The 20809-nt window shown below is 33.3% G+C and overlaps 1 protein-coding gene across 5 annotated transcripts in view; it reads left to right on the top strand.

Annotated features, from left to right (window-relative positions):
• ATXN3 (ataxin 3) overlaps nucleotides 1-19435 on the top strand; it is a 32348-nt gene extending 12913 nt beyond the window's left edge. For 2 of the 5 annotated variants that reach the window (XM_072622782.1, XM_072622786.1), the window contains 6 exons: nucleotides 840-927; nucleotides 1681-1813; nucleotides 3299-3474; nucleotides 4655-4766; nucleotides 13283-13359; nucleotides 14547-19435. In XM_072622782.1, the coding sequence (XP_072478883.1) occupies nucleotides 840-927; nucleotides 1681-1813; nucleotides 3299-3474; nucleotides 4655-4766; nucleotides 13283-13359; nucleotides 14547-14656 (696 nt within the window). In that variant the 3' untranslated portion in view covers nucleotides 14657-19435. Of the gene's footprint in view, nucleotides 1-839; nucleotides 928-1680; nucleotides 1814-3298; nucleotides 3475-4654; nucleotides 4767-12385; nucleotides 12523-13282; nucleotides 13360-14226; nucleotides 14285-14546 lie in introns of all 5 variants that reach the window. The other 3 variants (XR_011970125.1, XM_072622783.1, XM_072622785.1) reach the window with 3 other exon arrangements.
• Nucleotides 19436-20809: the final 1374 nt, after the last annotated feature.

The raw sequence follows: 20809 nt of genomic DNA on the forward strand, positions 1-20809 counted from the left end.
ACAGCATAAATACTTAAGCATCTAAGTATATGAAAGGTCAGGAGAACAACTAGATAGAAAGGGGAAAGTACAGTATGGAAGGAAAAAGAGAAAAATAAAGAATGAAAATTTGAGTTCTTGTAAGAAAAACTTATAAGGGTATATCCCCCATCCACAAAAAAAATTAAAAATCTGTATAGATTATATAGCTTCTCCCTGATTTACTTGTCTGTCCTGTTATATAAGGCTAATCAGATCTGATCTTTACTTGCTGCATCCTAACTGACTCTTGTGATAACTGTTTCCTCTTTTCAGTCTTCTTCTCAATATCTCTTTAATGGGGGCAGCTAGGTAGTACAGTGGATAGAGCATCAGTGCAGGAGTCTGGAGGACCTGAGTTCAAATCTCATCTCAGACACTTGACACTCACTAGCTGTGTGACCTTGGGCAAGTCACTTAACCCCAATTGCCTCATCCTGGGTTATCTCCAGTCATCCTGATGAATATCTAGTCACTAGATGCAGATGGCTCTGGAGGAGAAGTGAGGCTGGTGACTTGCACAGCCCTCCCTCACTCAAAACAAAGTCAAGTGCAAGTCATGTCATTATTTCTCTGATGACATGGTCTTCTTCAGCAACGAAGGATGAACACACACACACATAATAGTAACAAACAGTTGTGACTTTTTTTCAGTTTGCTTTAATCACAGTTTTCTTGAATTTTTTGAAGTCTCCATTTGAAATGATTTTAGGCATTTAGAAATGCCTAATTAATTTTTGGATCAAATGTGTTCTTTACAAATACAATATTGTTAAAAAGTCTATTGTATGCTAATATATTCTCACAATTTTTTTCTCCAGTGGTTTAACCTAAACTCTCTCTTGACGGGTCCAGAATTAATATCAGATACTTACCTTGCACTTTTCTTGGCTCAGTTACAACAAGAAGGTAAGAAAAACTAAGAATTTTTCAATGAAGTACTTACCAAATTTTATGTATGACTTTCAGATGTTTAGGTTTGTGGGTGAAATTGCTGGTACCGCAACTAATTAGTACCAGAACCAAAACCCCAAAACCATAATTCAAACCCAGCACCATAAATTTAGATACTAAAAAGGGTTTATTGAGTTTACCAACAAGGGAACCCCATCCATGCAGAGATTCCCGGAAGGTACAGAATGACAAAGCTTATATAGGATTCGATTTAGGCAGGAAATGAGTTGAATATGAGGCACCTCATAATTTGACAGGGCTGTTGTGGGGGTGGGGGTAGGGGTGGGGGTTCCCAGGATAAGAATAGGGAAGGTGGTACCCTTTGATTGCACAGGGCCTGTTGCTTAGGGCCAGTAACAGAAAAGCTCTTTTTCAAATTAGCTATCTCTTATAACTCTGCCCTAAAAGATAGGACTGTTCTTGCTGCTTCAGCAGTAAGGAAGGTCACAGGCAGGTTGGGGGTTGCAATACAGACAGAATCAGAACAAGACAGAGGAACTGCAGATAAAATGGGGTTGCTTTAGCTTTCTCTGTTACCTACAGGTTTCAGCTATTCATGTTACTCTTCATGAGAAAGGTAGCAAAATGATATTTTATATTCTGATCTTTATGTTAAAATATATGACTTTCTTACTCAAGTTATAGCTCTTATTCTAAAATACTTTGGATATTTAGCTATCTACAGTAGTTGTATATTTTTCTCTTCAGGTTATTCCATATTTGTTGTTAAGGGTGACCTACCAGACTGTGAAGCTGACCAGCTCCTGCAGATGATTCGGGTACAACAAATGCATAGACCAAAACTCATTGGAGAAGAATTAGCCCAACTCAAAGATCAAAGGTAAGGAGCATGTTACTTAAATAAGAATTTTCCCATATTAAGTAGATTAGGCTTTATATAGATTGGTTTGTAGTCACTAGACAACTTATGACCTATTATGACAATTATAACAATTGTGACCTATTCCGAGATAAACCTAGGGTTAGTATTTTTGCTAGTACAATGTTCTTGAAAAATTATGTCCAGTGACTTATGGAAGTGCACTAATTCTATGCTAATATTGACACATTTATATTTTGGTAAAATGTATTTGTTAAAAATAGAGTGGTTTTTAGAGTTAAATATTTTATGCTTCCTGCTTTGTAATATAGTTTAAATCCCGGTACTGGTAAGTCCCCTTGTCACTTTTATTTTATATTTGTTCTCTTGAGACTTTTGACTTTTTGTGTTTCTCCAGATGAATTTTATTATTTTTTTTCTAGCTCCCTACAGTGATCTTTTGGTAATTTGATTTGTTCTGTACTACATAAGTAAAATGACAGTATTATCATTTTTATTATATTAGCAATCATGGGTCATTAATATTTCTCCAGTTACTTATTGAAGATAGTTACTTACTCTGTCTTTATTTCTATAAAAAGTGCTTTGTAGTTGTATTCATATGGTTCCAGTATATATCTTGGTAGATAGACTCCCAAATAGTTCAAATATTCTGTAGTCATTTTGAATAGAATTTCTCTATCACTTTGTTTGGGTTTAGTTAGAAATATACAAAAATGGGGATATGTGTGTATTTTATGTCCTACAATTTGACTGAAATTAGTTTGAATTTTTTAGTTGTCTCTTTTGGGTTCTCTAGATAGGTCATTATCATATTGTGTGCAAAAACTATTAGTTTTGTTTCTCGTTTTCTTATGCTTAGTACATTAATTTTCTCCTCTTGTCATATTGCTATAGCTAACGTTTCTAGAACTATTTTGAATATTAATGGTAAATACTGGACATTCTTGCTTTTGCTCTGATCTGATTGGAAAGGACTGTAATGTTTCTCCATTACATATAATGTTGCGTTGGTTTTAGATAAATACTGCTATCTAATGGAAAAATTCACTTACTCCTCTCCTCTCTAGCATTTTTAGCAGAAATGAGTGATAGATTTTGTCTCAGAAAATTTTTTCAGCATTTGATTGTCTGTGTTTTTTATTATTTTTGTTGTTAATGTGCCCTGTTATATTTATGGTTTTCTTTATGTTAAGCCAATCCTTCATTCCTTATATCAGTCCAGCCTGGTTATAGTGTGTAATGTTAATATTTTATGGTAGGCTCTTTACAGTATTTTAACATTTTTGCATCAGTGTTCATTAGTTCATTTTTTTAGTTGTTGATATTTCTGTACATGTTTCTTACTGCATAATTAGAACTTTCTAAGTAGAATACTGAATTTCTTAACTTTTTAATTAAATAAAAGCTTTTATAACAGTTCTTCATAAATAGAGTAGTTTCTCAAAGTTCAGAGTTAGGTGATGGAATTTTTATGTTTTCCAGAGTACAGAAAACAGACCTAGAGCACTCTTTAGAAGTAAGTCATTCATATGATGGAACGGGAATGTTAGATGAAGATGAAGAGAATCTACAAAGAGCTCTAGCGCTAAGTCGACAGGAAATTGATATGGAAGATGAAGAAGCAGATCTGCGTAGAGCAATTCGACTTAGTATGCAAGGTACCAATTTGTTTCTCTTTCAGAAATCTTTCTCCTTAGGAAGTGTAACAAGGGTTTACGTTGTTTAAATGTGCATTATTTCCTGCCATTTTTGACTTTTCAAAATATACTCATAATATACATTTGTAGATTATTCTCCACAGACAATTTAATTATTCATAGATGTTTGGATTAGTTTTATATCTGTCTGACAGAATTGCCAGGCCTCACACTCAAAGCTTTTCTAGCTTGGTGGAAAGAGCTTGTATTTTGTTAGCATAATCTTTAAGAACTCAAGCTTGCCTTTTCACTTTATTGAGGCATCAGAGTAAGACTTTTAATAGAATACTGGTGACGTAGTCCAAGTATCAGCCAATCTAAATTGGGAGAAATACCTTAGAAGAAAGTAGATCATCAGGTAATGAATTATTTGTTTATAGCAGTTCATGAAGGTAGTTTATTAAGGCATGTAACAGGGTGCAATCTAAGATGGTAGAAGAAGAACCCACATTGATAGATCTTTTGAAATATGTAAGTAATGATTATGCTGTGTTGGTTATAGTCTTTGTTTATATGTAGTATCTAGTGTGGGCCAGTCAGCTTTGATCAGTTCAGTGGTTATAACTACAATGAACTGTTTTCCAAATGTTTTTCTGTGTCCATAAGAGAGACTTTGGTCCTATAGGACAGTAATTCAACACATACGCTCTACTGGCTTAAAGGTATCTGCTACTTCCATTATTTAACACTATATCATGAAAAGAATACTTCCTTTTTATATTTGACTATTTCTGTCAATATCCAAATTGACAGAGACAACAAAAAATAATTTGAACAGTCAAGCATTTACTCCATGGATATCTACTAGGAATGTATTAAATGTGAAAGTGGGGGCTGCCTTTAAATACACACACACACACAAATATGTACACATATACATATATATGTATACACTCACATATACCATTTTGGTACAGACCCTTCTACTCTCATCCTACTTGTTAGACTAAGAGAGCTATACCATGTATATAATTAGCTATGTAATGTGGGCAAAAAAAGTTTGGACTTAATGGAGCTCATTTAAAATGAGATTATTTGTAAAAAAATAAACAGTTTAAAACCTTAATATAATTACTTTAGTCTAAATATAACCTTGTTTTTATTATTGAATGGAAAAGTAAATTAAAAAAAAAATTTTTAGGTGGTTCCAGAAATAATATTTCAGAAGACATTCCACAGCCATCAGGTACAAATTCACCAACATCTCTTACTTCAGAAGAACTACGAAAGAGAAGAGAAGCCTACTTTGAAAAGTAAAGTAGTTGATACTGAATTAAAACTGCATGTTTAAAATTTGTTTTGTGATTTTTGTAATGTGCCTATTTCTAAATGTTCAACTTTGACATACAAACAAAAAGTAAAAATATTTTCACTTAAAAATTCCTCCTGTTTGCATGGTAAAGACTGACATCTCAAAATGTAGTCATTCATATATACATATATGCATGCAAGCAAGCTTGTATATAGGTATATTTCCTTATTTCTGTATATTGGATTCTGCTTTCCCATTGACCTCTCATAAAATCTAAAATGTTCCTTTGGGAAAAGTTTTTTTTTTCCTCAAGATAAAATAAAATTATAGAGATAAGTGAAGAAAATATTTTTAGATCGCATTGTTTAAAGAGAAAATGAAATAATAAGATCAAGTATATTACCTGTCTCTCTTTCTTAGAGCCAACCTCTTATTGGCTGCCTGACAGCAAACAGACTTTTTAATTTTTTAGCTCTGAAAATTCTTACCTTGAATGATAAGCAACAAAGGTGGCAGTTCCAGCAGGGGAATAGACACCATCCTGGTAGTGGTGGATTAGAACACTTTTATAAGGAAGAAACAGGAAAACTTCTGAAAGAAAAAGAGAGGAAATTTATAGAGGTGATAACTGCCCAAAGTTCAATTCTGGACCCAACTTACTTACTGTAGCCTTTCTTCCTAGCTTAATACACAGAGTTATTGTGTGTTGATGAAAATATTGCTTCAGCTATTGATCTTCTTGTAACCTTCCTTGCTTATAGTTTCATTACTATACTAAATAGAGCTATTTCACATATTTTAATTCCAAATAAGAAATCTCCGTTATCTTTGATTATTCTCTGACTTTCAAAAAAAATAATTGTCCTTCCTCAGTCATCACAGAGGACTATCTTTGCTTAATGTTAGAGGTTATTGCCCCACTTTGGAAAAGACTAGCTATCAACAATATAGTGGTGGTATCGATCCTCTGTCATTCTCCTTAAATTTAAGTCATCGTCTGTCTTATATCAGATTTATTTTTAAATATATAACTTTTCTAAGTTTGAAATATATTAGAAATATATCAAATTGTCCCCCTCTTTTCCAACAGCCCGTTGTCATGTAAATTTGTTAAATGTTCTATCCTCATATCTTAAAAGTTAGAAAGTTTTTGATATCATCACAAGTTCTCTAATTCAGGATTCAGTGGTGGGATCTGACCCATTTAATTTTTTTCTAACCCATGGTAAATCTGAAAACAAATATACATGATGCTAACAATTTTAACTTTTTAAAAAATAGCATTTTGCTCACATACCATCGTAATTATAAAGTAAATAGTATATTAATGTATTCATTGGCATGGCAGCCGACAACTAATTCATTTCTTATGTTTGATCATTGTATGTTTTCCACTATTAATACATTTTTGTGGGAGAATTGCCTATGATAGAAAAGTTGTTCCCTGATCCTGCTCTAAATGTTAGGTTTTTCACTTGTGTACAGTGGTGAATACTCCAATACATAGATCTTTAACTTTCCATAACATTTCTCATTTCCCATTACCTCTTTTACCAAAGTGTAAGTAAGTAACTGATAAGATGTATTTGTATTGTGGCAATGGGGGTAAGGATAGGGGACGGGAATTGTCAGTGTATTCTGAGAAAAAACATTCTGGAAGTGCACAAAGCTACTCTTTTAGTAAATGAGCTTTTAAAAACTTTTATTCAGCAGTGCTGGAAAGTGAATAATACAAGGAGATATCAATTATTTGAGTCCATCCACTGGAACTTTCTCTGATTCTTCAGCTCCTTTGAAAAACTTACTGAGGGCAAGTGACTATCTGTGTGACCCATGTGGTGCTAATGAAACGGAGCACGGAATATTCTGACTAAATATGATTTTGGTAAAACTACTAACTAGCCTTTTACTTACCTAGGAAGGCTATAAAAATGACATTTCTGATATCTTCCTGTATAAATTTTTATTTTCATTGTAATTATTGTGGAAGTAGCCGAGTGTAAGGAATTTACTGCGATGAATTTATCTTTGCTTTGTGAACATAAAAATTAAATAACATTTGTACATTTAATCATTATATTTTCATATTTGGATAGTTCATTTTGCTCTCTTTGAAAAATTTCTGCACTTTTTGCTATCAGTAGCCAATTGTCTTACTTTCAGAACTACTCATTTGAAAAACTTAGCTTAAGAAAGGAGTACAGTACTCTCAAGAAATTTATAGGCTTATTATTAGAACTTACAACCATATCCTATAAATGACAACCTATGAATCAGGCACTTTTAAGAGAATTTATTAGCTGCTTGGGTATTCTTAAATGCAATCTTTTGCAATGTAGTTAAAATTGAATGAATGCTACCAGTGGCCCAAAAGTTAATACATCTCTCAAAATATCTTAGTAACTTAAAATTTTTGTTGTTTCTGACAAAATAGGAATAAAGTTCAAAATTATCTTAATTTAATTAGTCTCTAAAATCTAGAATATTATAAAGAAGCTAACAAAGCTAAAGAAAAAGTCAAATTTTGGCGTGGTAACAGGTAAGCTAAATCTGGATGCATATATCTATTTTCTGAGTGTAAATATAGGATAGTCAAGTATAACCGCAACATTATGAAAACAATACACAAAGTGTTGAAGATAGTTACTTAATACTCTTTGCCATTTGATTTACTTTGTGTGTAACTAGTCAGTAAAAAAGGCTTTAAGCATATATCTTGTTTCAGCCATCATTTACTGAAATGATTACAGATGTCCTTAGATCTCTATAACTTATTAAACACTAAATACTTACACCACAATCTTTGCCCCTTAACCCTGACACTACAGATAAGCCTTTGAAAAGGATAGATGTTTTTTAAGAATCTTCACAAAACTTTTATAACTATTTTTAAGTTGCATTTAAAAAATCATTCATTAAAAGGGTATGTAATACTTTAAATTTTGTCATACTGTAAATGAAATAATAGAGCCAAAAGCCATTAAGCGAGAACTCATTGTTTGAAGGTAAGGTAATTTGATTATGGGAGGAGGGCGTATGGATAGAAATATGACTGTTTCCTTGTCTACTTAAGGAAGCCTCTTTTCTGGGACCTTCGACACCCAATGGACATTTTCACTGGAGAATATATTTATCCCAAGAGCAGATATTTTTAGCATTTCTCTATGGTCATTTAAAACCATATAATGGGTAGACAAATTGTCCCACTTACATGATTTTTTAGATAACTCAAATATATCCTCTTTACCTATTGAGATTTTTTTTAAAAGTGAGATGTTTAGAAAAATTTATAAAATATACTACCAATGTTTTTATCTTTTAAAACAGAATAAAATTCAGTCTTTTCTTTAAGAATGATTGCAGTCATTGCTCAGTTGATGCTCTTGAGGTCTTTAGATTGTTGTTGTTGTTATTCGTATTAATTGTTTTGCTTCCTACAATAACACCGTTAGGGTATGGACTTTGTAATATCTATTTTGGCCACTCATAAGTGCATAAAGATTTCCTAATTTGAGGAAGGGGAAATTCCAAATAATTAAAGTGCCTCAATGAGTTATCTACTGATAACTGAAGTGTCAGTGTCACTGAACTAATTGTATCTTTATAAAATATTACTTCTCCTTCACAGTGCTACATATAATGTCCTCTCTATTTGAAGATTGCTCAGCAATAATTAAATAATTGGGATTATATCTTAGAAACACAAAAATTAGTTTCACTCTGTCATCAGTTGAATTGAGAATATACTTTTCCAAATTTTGCATGTTGCTAGTATAAGCAACATAGCAACATATGCTCAGTTGGTATATGTTAGCTTTTTTTATTGTCCTTATAAAAAAATAAGTTTCTTGGGTTTTTTTATTTTAACAATCATGGTTTCTAAGATTGTATATTCTAAAAATATAGTTTTACTAGTATAATGCATTTTGATGGTCAGAAGTTCTTTTATAAGTTTTTATTTTTATGTACTTTAATTTACATTTTGTAAAATATGTAGATATGCCTTACTTTATGCATTAGATGATCTGAAATTACCTTCTTTGATCATGATCTCCTGTCTTTTCATCTCTCCCTTACTTTATCAATCCATTATTTATCTTCATTGTGAAATTCCTTCCAGTTCTCCTAATCCCTTGTCTGGCCTCAATTTCTTCTTACTGTATTCTTTACGTTATGGTTAACCAGTTTAATTGTGTACTAAGTTCCATTCTTAAATCTTCTGTCTTCTTTTCCTACCACTGTTCTCTAATCCTGCTAATCCTTAGTCCTTATTCCTCAGCCCCATCCCTCCAAATATCTCTGGAAATAGCCATATAACAGTACTGATTAGTACTTACTGTTGCACTGAAATATTTTAAATTCTTTTATTCTTCCCTAATTGACTATCAGATACCATAGATAACTGTTCCTGACCTTCTCTCTTGAAGCCCCCCAAGACATCCCCATCCCAATAGGGGATATCATCTCCAATTTTCCTGAGCAAACTCAGGCCACCCATCTTGACCTTCTTTATTCACAGCTTAAAACCCCTACATTTTCACCTGTTCTGTCCTCTGCTCTGGTCTCTGAGGAAGAAATGATCTTCCTTATCAAGGTTAGCCCCTCTATATTATCCTTGATCCCAGCCCCCTGTCTTTCCCATTAGCTTACTTAGTCGAATTATTCCCTCCCTCTCTCTCATTTTCAGTCTTTTCTACTGGCTTCCCCTCTATCTGTAAACATGACCAGATCTATTTAAATTCTTAAAACATCATTATTGTGTCTTGCCATTTCTTCAAGCTGTCATCTCACATGTATCTTCCCCTTATTAAAGGAATTGTTGAGAATCATTGCCTATTTCCTCACAACTCATTAACTTCTGACTTTTGACCCTAATTACTCTAATGAAACTTTGTTCTTGAAGATTTCAAATTTTTTTTTAATTACTAAGTCCAATGACCTTTTCTCAGTCATTAACCTCTCTGCATCTTTTGACAATGTTGATTACTTTGCAATCTTGAATATTCATCCTTTGATTCTAAGACAGTTTTCTACTAGTACTCTTATCTGCCTGTTTTTCAGCTTTCTTTCCTAGTTGATCTGTCTTCTGTACTCTAAATTTGGATATCTCAACAAAACTCTGTTCTAAGTTCTCTTTTCTTCCCCTGTATACTCTGTCCCTTCATGATCTCTTCAGTTTCCAAGGATGTAGTTATTTCTATACCTAGATGTACTACACCTGTCTGGATGTCCAACATTAATTTTTCTCCTGAACTCTAGTTCCCAACATAGCCACCTTCCTGCTAAATATCTACTCTTAAGTATCCCACTAGCATCTTAAACATACTTGTCTAAAATGGAACTGTTCATCTCCTTGCCCCTTCCCAGATCACTTCTCCAAACTTCCTTATTTCTGTCAAAATCACTATCATCCTCCAAGGTTCATAATCTCAGGGTAATCTTTGAATGTTTCTTTGCCCTGACTTGCTCTCTGTCCTCATATCCACTAAATTGCTAAATCTTATCAATTTATCTGCAACATATTTTATTATCTATCCTTGTATCTCCATTCACAAGGCTACCACTCTAGTTCAGGTCCTTCCCTGCTTCTTGTTTTTTCCCATTGTAAACTATCCTCCAAATAGAGCTGACAAAATGAATCTTTCCTAAGGTCATATGCTGTTGGGAAAAAAACCAACCCCAACAACTTCATTTGTCTTTATCCTATTGTCTCTAGAATAAAATAAAAACTCCTCAGTTTACCGTTTAGCACCCTCTACAATCTGGTTCTGGTGTACCTTTCCAGATTATTTTGTATTACTCCATTCAACACACTGTAGGTTCCAGCCAATCAGTAGTCAAGACAAAGGTGAAATTCTTATTCTACAATCTCACAAAAGGTTTTGTCTTTCAGAAGAATATAATAATAGTTATAAAAACGCTGTTTAAGTCTTTCTCAATACATGCTTATGAGTGTTTTATGTTTTATGCATTGCTTTGCTCCTAAACACTGGGAGAAAGTTTCAGGCAAATAGGACTGCCATGTTGGTCTTTGTATCCCAGTTTTTCCCCTCTACCTGGAACATATTACTTCATCATAGGATCATAGAGTTAGAGCTAGAAGGGTCCTTGGAAGCCATCCAGTCCACCTCCCATTTTATAGATGAGCACACAAGGGCACAGAACAGTTGAATGATTTGCCCATATTCATGCTCTGTCACTTTTTAAATTTCCTTGTCTTGGTAGAATGTAAAATTCTTAAAGACAGGGACTTTTTCCTTTTTTCTTTAGCAGATACTTAATAAATATTTATTGGAGTCAGTTAAATTGATATGTTCCTGAAAAGTTATTTATTCATTAAGACAACAAATATTTATTGGACTTGATATTATTAAGGTTCTGTGTTTAGTGATGGGCATATAAAGATGAAATGAGACAAAGTCCTTGCTCTTGAGGAGCTTACAGTTTAGTGGGGGAGATTAAACAAGAACATAAATCATCTTAACAAAAGTAGGGATATGTAAGTATATGGGTTGGATACAGTGAAACCGTTCTTTGAGATTCAGGGAGGAAGTGATCGTTTCCACCTGAAATGATCAGAGAAGCTTCATGAAGAGAAGGACAACTGAGTTGGGCCTTGAAGGGCAGGATTTCAATAAGCAGAGATGGGAGTGGGTGTCTAGCCCAGGCATGAGCCAAAGGACAAGAGGTAAGAGAGACAAAATAAGGCTGGGAGAACCATTCATGAAAAGAGGGCTTTGTGAGAAATAGCTGGAAGGGTAGATCGGAACTCGATTGTAGAGAACCTTGAATGCCAAGCTAAGGAGTTCTTTAAATGCAAAAGGAAAATTATTTTGGCAGGGATAGGAAGAAAGATTGAAAGGAGAGAATGGGTGTGGGTAATAATGAGGGTTCATACTAAAGTAATCAGTGAATATAGAGAAGAAAAGACAGATTCAAAAGATGCTGTGGCGATAGAATAGAAGGACTTCAGCAACTGTTTGAGATCTGAGTGAATGACCATAAACATCAAGATCAGACGGTGTCACAAATGAAATAGTGAAGTCAGAAAGAGAAGCCCATTTAGAGTGAATGAGCTTGGTTTTGGACATGTTGAATTTTGGATCCCTGTGGAACATCTGGGAGAAATGTCTTATGGTAGTACAGATATGGATCTGAAACTTGGGAGAGAAATTGGGAATGGAGATAGAGGAGTAATTTCTGTGAAATTGCCAAAGGAAAGAGAGTGTGTAAAGAGGGCCAAAGACAGAACCTTGGAGAACACTCCAATTAAGGAGTGAAGAGGATGAGGAGACAGAAAAGTGTTAAGGAGATAGGAACACCACTGGCAGAGTTTTACTTGTGGATGGTAAAGTGTCCTGGGGGCAAGGCTGTTCAAAAGTGGCAAAAGCTCCTCAAAGCTTAGGGAGAATGACTGACAAAATGGATCGGTCATTGGTGTTGTTTGGAAGAACATTTTCAGTAGAGCCGTGGGACCAGATGCTTATTAAGCAAAGGGCTGAGGGAAAAATTGGTATTGAAGAATTTGAGGTAACTTTTCCCAAAAGTTTAGCAGGGAAAGAAAGATAGGATGGTAGTTAGAGGGTCTAGAAGAGTGAAGAGAAAACTTTTTTTTTTTAGGTTTAGAGACCTGAACCATGTATGTAGGCAAATGGAAGGAATCAGTGGCAATGAAGAAATGGAAGATGCGTAAGAGAAGTTATGACTGCCAAAGCAAAGACCTGGAAAAATGGGAGAGAATGAGATCAAGGACAAAGGTAGAGAAATCAGCCTTTGTGAGGAGCAGAGAGAGGGCAATTGTGAGAAGGATAAACTGTGAAGAACCGAGGGAATTCAGGTCACATGGCCTCAATCTAAGTGAAATTTTAAAAAATGGTTTAACCTGCTTTTAGATATTAGGACACTGTGGGTTGGGGGAAGAGAGGAGAGATGAAAAGGTTTGGAATAATTGCTGTGGGAAATGAGAGAGGATTATAGAAGAAATGTCAAACAACAGTGAGATCCCAGCTGAAGTTGTCTGCTGCAATATCCAGCTTCCCTTACCAAATATGGTTAGGGATTTTTGGGAATGGGGGAGCTAAGAGAATGTAAAGTGGTAGCTAGTGAGACTTTAAAGGGACAGACCATAGACTGTGGGTGGAATTTAGGAAAGGCAGTGTTGGGGAGAGAGAATTGAGGGGATAAGGATAGATCAGGGGATCAGAGGTCATAATAAAGATCAAGCGTTATCTTGGTGTGAATGAGGGGGGATGGGAGGTGGCGTAACTACTTTCTAATTTACCTGTTTCATGAAAGCAGCTTTTTGCATGTCCAGTTTTCTTAAAGATGGGGAGGGCATATCTGTATTTTAAGAGTTATAGATAATCAACTAAAAATGCCCTTTGCTTTCTGTTCCAGTGTTTGTAACAGTGAAGATTTTAACTCCTGAAACAATTCTTTGTGAATAGTTTCTTTCATGGAATATTCATTATTGGGGTGTATTTTCTTTAATTCACATTTGGTCTTTAAATGTTTCAGACAACAGCAGCCAGAACAGATACCACCTCTACATGAAAAGCCAACTACAAGTGCAGATGCACTTGAAATTGATCCAGGTATCACTTTTGTTTTTATTACCTTCTGATAACATTTGTTAGCTATTGCTGTGTGTGTGTGTTTGTGTGTGTGTGTGTGTGTGTGTGTGTGTGTGTGTGTGTGTGAAATCAGTGGTGTCAAAAGAAATGGTCTTTGCATATTGACTTAAAACCACAGATTAACATTATGTTGTACTATATTTTTAGTTATTTTGTTAAACATTTCCCCATTATATTTTAATCTGGTTATCATGTTTGACACTGATGTAGAGCTCTTTGTCATTTCTTTTATTTGGGATTGAAGGAAGAGACAAGTATATGTTGCTTTGTTTATTTTACTTCTTGTATGAGTCACAATAGCCAACAAATCTATTACGTAGCAGATAGTGATTAAACTCTCCTGACTTAACTAGTCTGGTATTTTAATAGCAGTATTTGTTACCAGGCACATATTTAAAGGTTTTCCACCTTGTTGTAGAACTTGTCAGAGCTTTTGCTCCACCTTTAATAGCCTATAAGAATTCAGGTTCACATTAGTGCCACAGTGAAGCATCTGAGTATGATTCTTGTTTGTTTTTTAAATTGCATTATCATCCCCCAGAAAATGTTCTTTTTTTTTTTCATCTGTGACTGGCCTAAATTTGGAGTCTTTTTATAATTCTCTGATTTTAGGAGGTAGGGAATCTATGGCATTCCTAATGCTAGCAATAGAAATGAAACTTTTGTGAAAGAAACCAGGTGGTGTCCTCAATTTATGTTCAAATGTTTGAAGATGAACCTGTAACTTTAAAAATTACCTTTTCTTCAGAATTTTATACTTGCAAGTTTCATTCTATTTCATTGCAAGTTTTGTTACAGTAATGAATTCATTTTTATAACATTCCACAGAGGTAGTTGAGAGGAGAATAATTCCATTTTACTATTGGGAAAATTGAGTCTCAAATAGGTAAGTTAAAGCAGTACTCAATTTCAAAATTCAGAATGGATTATATATTAGCGTTTCTTACTTTATTCATTGAACAAGCCTTGATTTAATTAGATACAATACTCTGCCAGTTTTTGACAGTAAGATATTAGGAGATGAATAAAGAGACATTTCACATAACTAAATATGAATTAGATCTCTAAGAGCATGTCATTTAGAGAATTTGTTGTTTAATCAATGATTGTCTAGAAATAACCAGGTACTATATTTGACTCCTTAATAGGTGACGATATGACCGAAGAAGAAATGCTTCAAGCTGCTATGAATATGTCTTTAGAAACTGTTAATAATAATTTGAAGACTGAAGGAAGAAATAGCAAATCAACTTTTTAAAAAATATCAAAATATTTATATTCCCTAACGTTGACTTCTTGTACAGATATATCCCATACCAAGCTCATTTCAGAAATATGTCAGAGTAGCACAGTTCAGAAAAAAGTAGGGGGAGGTGGCTTGCAAATAAAAATGATAGAAAATGCATCAGGTTTAGAACTAAAGACTATATCTTCCAAATACTAGCCAAAGAGGCGTTCAGCAATTAAAGAAATAGGCAATAGTTTTCTAAATAATAACATTTACTGTCTTTTGCAGGATGGGCAATAACCTCTTAACATAAGAATTTTTTAAAAATCTATTTGCAGACCAACTGATAGGATCCAGCCACAGATTTTTTCCAACTCTGTTGAATAATCTGATTTACTCCTCTCTTACTTTGTCATAGTTGCTTGTTTCTTAAGGTCCCAAGTTGGCTTTATTGTAAAGAGTGTCACTTGTCTATAGTTACAACAGGTATGATATTTAATGGGGTAAATCATTTTAGCCACAACTGTGTTTTGTGTGCTCTAGTTTTTTTCTTTATTTTTCCTTGTCTCCAACCTCAGTTTCTCTCCTATATAGTTTTCATTCTACCTTGTTTGAAGTTAGCCTATGATAGGAATTATTTCCTATCCATTCAATATGCCATAAAGGGATCAGTATCCTGTGATCAGTGCATTCCTAGATTTGAAGGGAACCCTGCAAAAGTGAGGTGTTGAGACAATATTCAGTTTGGGGAGAACATAACTATTTTTCCAGGTGCTATCTTCTCTGTTATGTCAAAATATTACAGCATTTAGATGAGCATCCTTACATTATGCACCTCAATGTTTCCTCTCTTGCTAAGGAAAATGAGGAAAATAAAGTATGCAAGCTAGCTTGTGTTAATTGTAAGATTTAAGGTCCAAGATACGTGTGTAATGGACTAAACTAGGCTACCTGGTTTATGTCATCCTGCAGGCTTTTATTGTGAATGGTGCTTTCCATTTTACACAAATTTGAAATGTAGGGAAATGTAGATAAACTCTGCTTAACCTATATTCCATTTAGCAGAAATATTTTCATCCATAAAATAATCTTGGAACACATGGAAATAATTTGCTTCCTAAGTTATATTTAAAATTATGTTGTTACTTGAAGCATACTACTTAGCTATAAATACAGTAATAATTGGATTATTCAGTAGCAAGTGAGGTTGTAAATAAAAAAGGGTTTTGTCAGACATCTTTTTATAAGGTTCCCAAATGACTGTTTTCTTTTATTGGAATAGAATAGTGCTATAATTTGGATTGAGATTAATAGTGCCTTTTTAAAATAGGCATTTTGCTCCTGCCATCAGCCATTATTTGTTTTCATCTGCAAAATTTTTCAGAGTTAATATATTAAATAGGAATGTTCAAATTGAGTCTCTGAAAATTAAAAATATAGTAGAATGCCATTTAAAAAATTATAGATGGCTGTACTGGTCAGGGAAAACTTGTTACTGTAAGATTTGTTGCTAGATGTAACTGAAAATATAAGAAATGCCTTTTATTGGTAAAGTAACTTTTACTTGAGTGTGAACTTTTTAAAAAACTTATCTATCTTGTGCCATATAAAATCTTCCAAAGTGAACCATATAGTAATAAGAAAAAATTTTGGCTACTAAGTCTTTTTAAGTATTTTTAATTTACAAAATAAAATTCTTGATTTTAGAGTATAATACTGAATAAATCTGGAAATATGCACAATTGTCCCTACAATTTTGTATAATATTTCCATTTCTGTTTTCCATTGCTTTTTTCTTTTGAAAACCTACATTCAGCTCTTCATATATTTGAGTTAATGCTTTCTCTAACATAAAAACTGAGCTAACTGTTAAGATTGAAACTGTTTTCTCCTATAGTTTCTTACATAGTAAAAGCTCATAAAGGAAAGTAAAACACAAGGTTTAAACCCTTGTAGTGCCCAGATGAAACAGTTTTAAAAATAACACATCAGCCTTAATTCTTGATGCTTTTTGTTGACTCAAGTTGGACACTTAGGCTAGAAAGTTCAGACTGAGTTATGTCTACCTTGAACATACCGTATACATTTTATATTTTAAAAACAACTAGTATACTGCCATCTTACCATGTAATATAGACATGAATATAGATTTTTGATGACTTAAATTCTAGTCATTCAGATTATATTCCTTAGTTGATATAATTTCAAAGATGGCTGCTTCATAGTAATCCATTATGCAAAAGAAGTTAACTGAAAATTCCCCGCTATAGCCCCAGCCTACCTTCTTAATCTGGCATTTATTCAGTGCAATGTAAAACTTGTGAATTTGTTTAAAATTTTAAACTGTATAAAAGTACACCAAATCCTACTTGACGGTAGTCATCCTGCTGTGATAAAGTTTTATTTGTGGCACTAATGTAGGGAATTACTATAAATGTTCAAAAAAGAATTTCTTTCTGGGTCAACAATTAGGAGAATATTAATGTTTAATATTTAAACAATATTTATTCTTATGTAAAATAAGTATTAAATAGGATTAACAAGGTACAGAAAAGTTTTGGTTGGAACTCTGTAACATTAGTAATAAGTAATGACAAACTTGGAAATACCAATGCAATGTGTATTTTCAGATAAGTGCATGACTTCTATATGGAAGGAGTACTGATCAGATTTTTTAAATTTGCAGGGTAGTGATATTAAGATTAATGTATAAATATTAAAAATATTTGGAGGCAAACTGTCTTAATATCAAAAATTCAAAAAAGTAAAATTTATATTTTTGTTTAAAAATGTTAGGCAAATAGTTTTTTTAATTGTTCTCAAAACATTTTGTTTCATTAATGGAGATGCTTTTTTAAAGTGAACTGCCACGTGGAAATTTTCCTAAATCAGGACTGTATATTGCTAAAAACCTAGTTAGTCAATGAAAATAAAAAAAGATATATGCTTTAGTATCATAAAATAAAGCTTCTCCTAGCTAAAAAAGTATGCCAAAACAAGAAACTGAAAATTCAGCGTAACTTCCCACTGTCATTACATTCAATACTATTTTAAAAATCATACTCGTGCCAATTTCTATAATATGAATATGTATTTATAGCTTTTATATTGGCAGATAGGACTTACCAGACTACAGAGAAAAGCTTGATCAAATGTGTTAAAAAACTGTAAAGTTATTTTTTTAATGCTTTCATTAGCTTGAAAAACAATACATTGAAATAAGTTGTCACTTTAAAGAGAATATTTTTTGATCTGAATAAAATCTCTCTTTGCATTTGAAAGATCCAGTTTACTAATTTGCTGCAAATAGATTGATTTCTGTATTTGGGCCTTAATATATGTACTTGCATCTATTTATGCACATATGCACATATTCTTTTTGCCTTTATTTGAAATAGAATTTCCCAACACTTGCTTTACATTTCCTAGAATAAATAATATGATTATGATTTTGAGGTGATAAACATTTCGATTCAAGGGGAGCTAAATAATTGGGAAGGATAAAGTAAATGAGAATTGGTTTGACTTATTTTTAGTTTTATTCTTAGATGAGGTTTTTTTTTTTCTTAGAAAATTCATGTTATGAAATATTTGCTACTGAATTTTTTTCAATCATGGTTGCAAATGAAATTTTAAAGGCAATTTTCATTTAATAGTGATTTAAATACTTTGAAATTTAGAAACATTTCTGTAACCTTTGGTAGGGAAAGGTAAACCTAAGAAAGTGTAATTTAATGTTGTGAAATTGTTTTTGTTAACTCTTTAAATATTCTCACCCTAAAACCTGTAGGAAGACTATATTACTGGTATGAGAAATTTTAAATTCATTGTAATTACTGTTTCTATACTTTTAAACTGAAAAGCTTCTTTCATTCTTACTTTTTTTCCCCTTTAGGCATATTATGTTAAAAGATGCAGATTTTGGTTTCTGCACACCAAAAAAACAACTTGCCTCATTCCATTCTCAAGGTCTAAATGGATTTCATCATCATAAATGTAAAATTTGATCTGCCTTTTAAGATTTTCCTATTCAAAGCCCTTGTAATGTCTTAATCCGGCTCTTCTTCAATGTCTTGTATCTTTTGAATGTAATAGGTTCCCTTCTCACATGGAAGAAGGCATGTTTTATTGGTGAAATAAAGGAAGTATATCATGGTTTTTGAACTACCTGGGTCTTTTAGACAAAGTTATGGCAGACATTAGAAAAATGTATATAAAAATACCTTCTAGGCTTAATTGGTTAACAGTTATGTATGTATTTTGAGAAACACTTACCAAATATGTTTCTGTCATCTTACACAGATCAAAGATGAGGCGTTTCTGGGGGGTTGGGGTTGGTGGGAGTGGGTGTAGGTATGTGAGCACACATGTGCATTGTAAGATAACCTAATGTCTTATTTTTTGAAAGAGGAAAATATAAAAACTTGAAATGTGATTGATTTCTATACCACTGGACTACTAAGTAATAGCTTTTTGTAACTAACACTCTGTATAAATGGAAATTTTAAATACAAAGAATTTATGGAAAACATCATAAAAGCAAAACATTTTGTTTTGACCAAGATAGAAGTGCACTGTGACAGTGCTGTTTTCTCAGGGCCCAATTCTGCAGCCCTTTAGTGTGTACAACTTTATCTGATTTTATTTGGAGCATTAATACACAAAGGTTTTCATGTCTGGTCCTTAGAAAAGTCAGACTTCCAAAGCACTGTTTGAACATTAAGGATTCTATCTTTTTTTGGTGGATGAACAACTAAGTTGTATTTTAAATATCAAAAGTTACTAAATAAAGATTACTCTGCTTTTTTATTTCTGTCTGCAATCTGTTTAGCTTCAAAATCTGTTTACATAAGTCAGTTTTTAAAAACTTCATTATTATGAACATCATACCTTTAATAATAATTCTTTTGTTTTTCTTAACAACTTGTACAGTCTGGTTCAATAGAACAGATTTCAGAAAACTGTATCCAGAATTTAAATTCCATATGGTACCTTGACTGGTGTCTAGTTCATACAGAATGTTAAAAGAAAAGCTTAATAGTGATACAAAGTACAAAGGACATTAAGGTCATTAAAAATGGATAAAAATGAGAGATGTGTCTCTCCATTAGTAATTCCTCCCTTTTCTACATCAGACTAAGAAAGATGGCATATGGTGAGTTACTGAACACTTAATCTCTAGTAAAAGAATTTAAAGAGTAGAAGGGAGAGGATAAGGAAAAGAGCTAACATTTTTTTAAGCTATGTGCTATATGTGCTCATGGGAGGTTAATTAGATTTCTACATTTGATCATTTGCTATAGAGCAGATGATCTTAGCCTTTTTTGTGTTAAGAATCACTTTGGCAGTCTGATAAAGCCTGTGGATCCCTCAGAATAATATTTTTAATGCTTAAAATACACAAGATTGCAAAAGAAATCAATTAAATGAAAATACAGTTATCAAAATATTTTTAAGTTCATGGACCTCAGCTTATTAACTCCTGCACAGATTATAAAAGGTATGGTTTCAGCTGACAAAATAGACTGTTGCATCATGGGGAAAGAGTAGTGGTATCCCGGTATCTTTTATGTATCCGGGTTCTTTTTTTCTTCTTTCTACTGAAATTCTGAAATCCTTGTTTGCGTTCCAGTGTATGAACTGATAAAGGGGTAGAGACAGCTTCTGGCACACCAGCAAGATTTATTTCCTGTTTTTCAAAGTTGTTATATGGCAATCCAACATAGCCCTCAGTGTTGTGATTAGATCACTTCTAGATAGTGGGGAAGATGCAACGTTTAGATAAGACTCTTCCTCTTGAGGAGTTTAAATCTAATAGGGATTAAGACACCAACACTGATAGGTTGGTGTCCTAATGATCACATCATTGTACGTCATTCCCCAGGACTCTGGGGGCCTTCCTCTAGATCTGATATTCCTCATAGTCTGGAGGAGAGAATGTGGCTGATGACTTTGCACGGGTCTTCCTCACTAAAATCCGAATCATACACAAGTCAAGACATCAACCTCAAGATGTCATTGGTCTTTAAGAACAAAACATTGACAAACAAAAACAATATTAGACTGTTATCTCACACTGTTGCTTCATGACCAGTTTTGCTCCCTTTTCCAATTGCCTACATTTTGTTTGTCACTTTCACACGCTATCACTAGAAAGATGTTGTAGTCTACTTATACTCACCA

This window comes from Notamacropus eugenii, chromosome 7, assembly GCF_028372415.1.
Source record: "Notamacropus eugenii isolate mMacEug1 chromosome 7, mMacEug1.pri_v2, whole genome shotgun sequence".
Taxonomy (NCBI): domain Eukaryota; kingdom Metazoa; phylum Chordata; class Mammalia; order Diprotodontia; family Macropodidae; genus Notamacropus; species Notamacropus eugenii.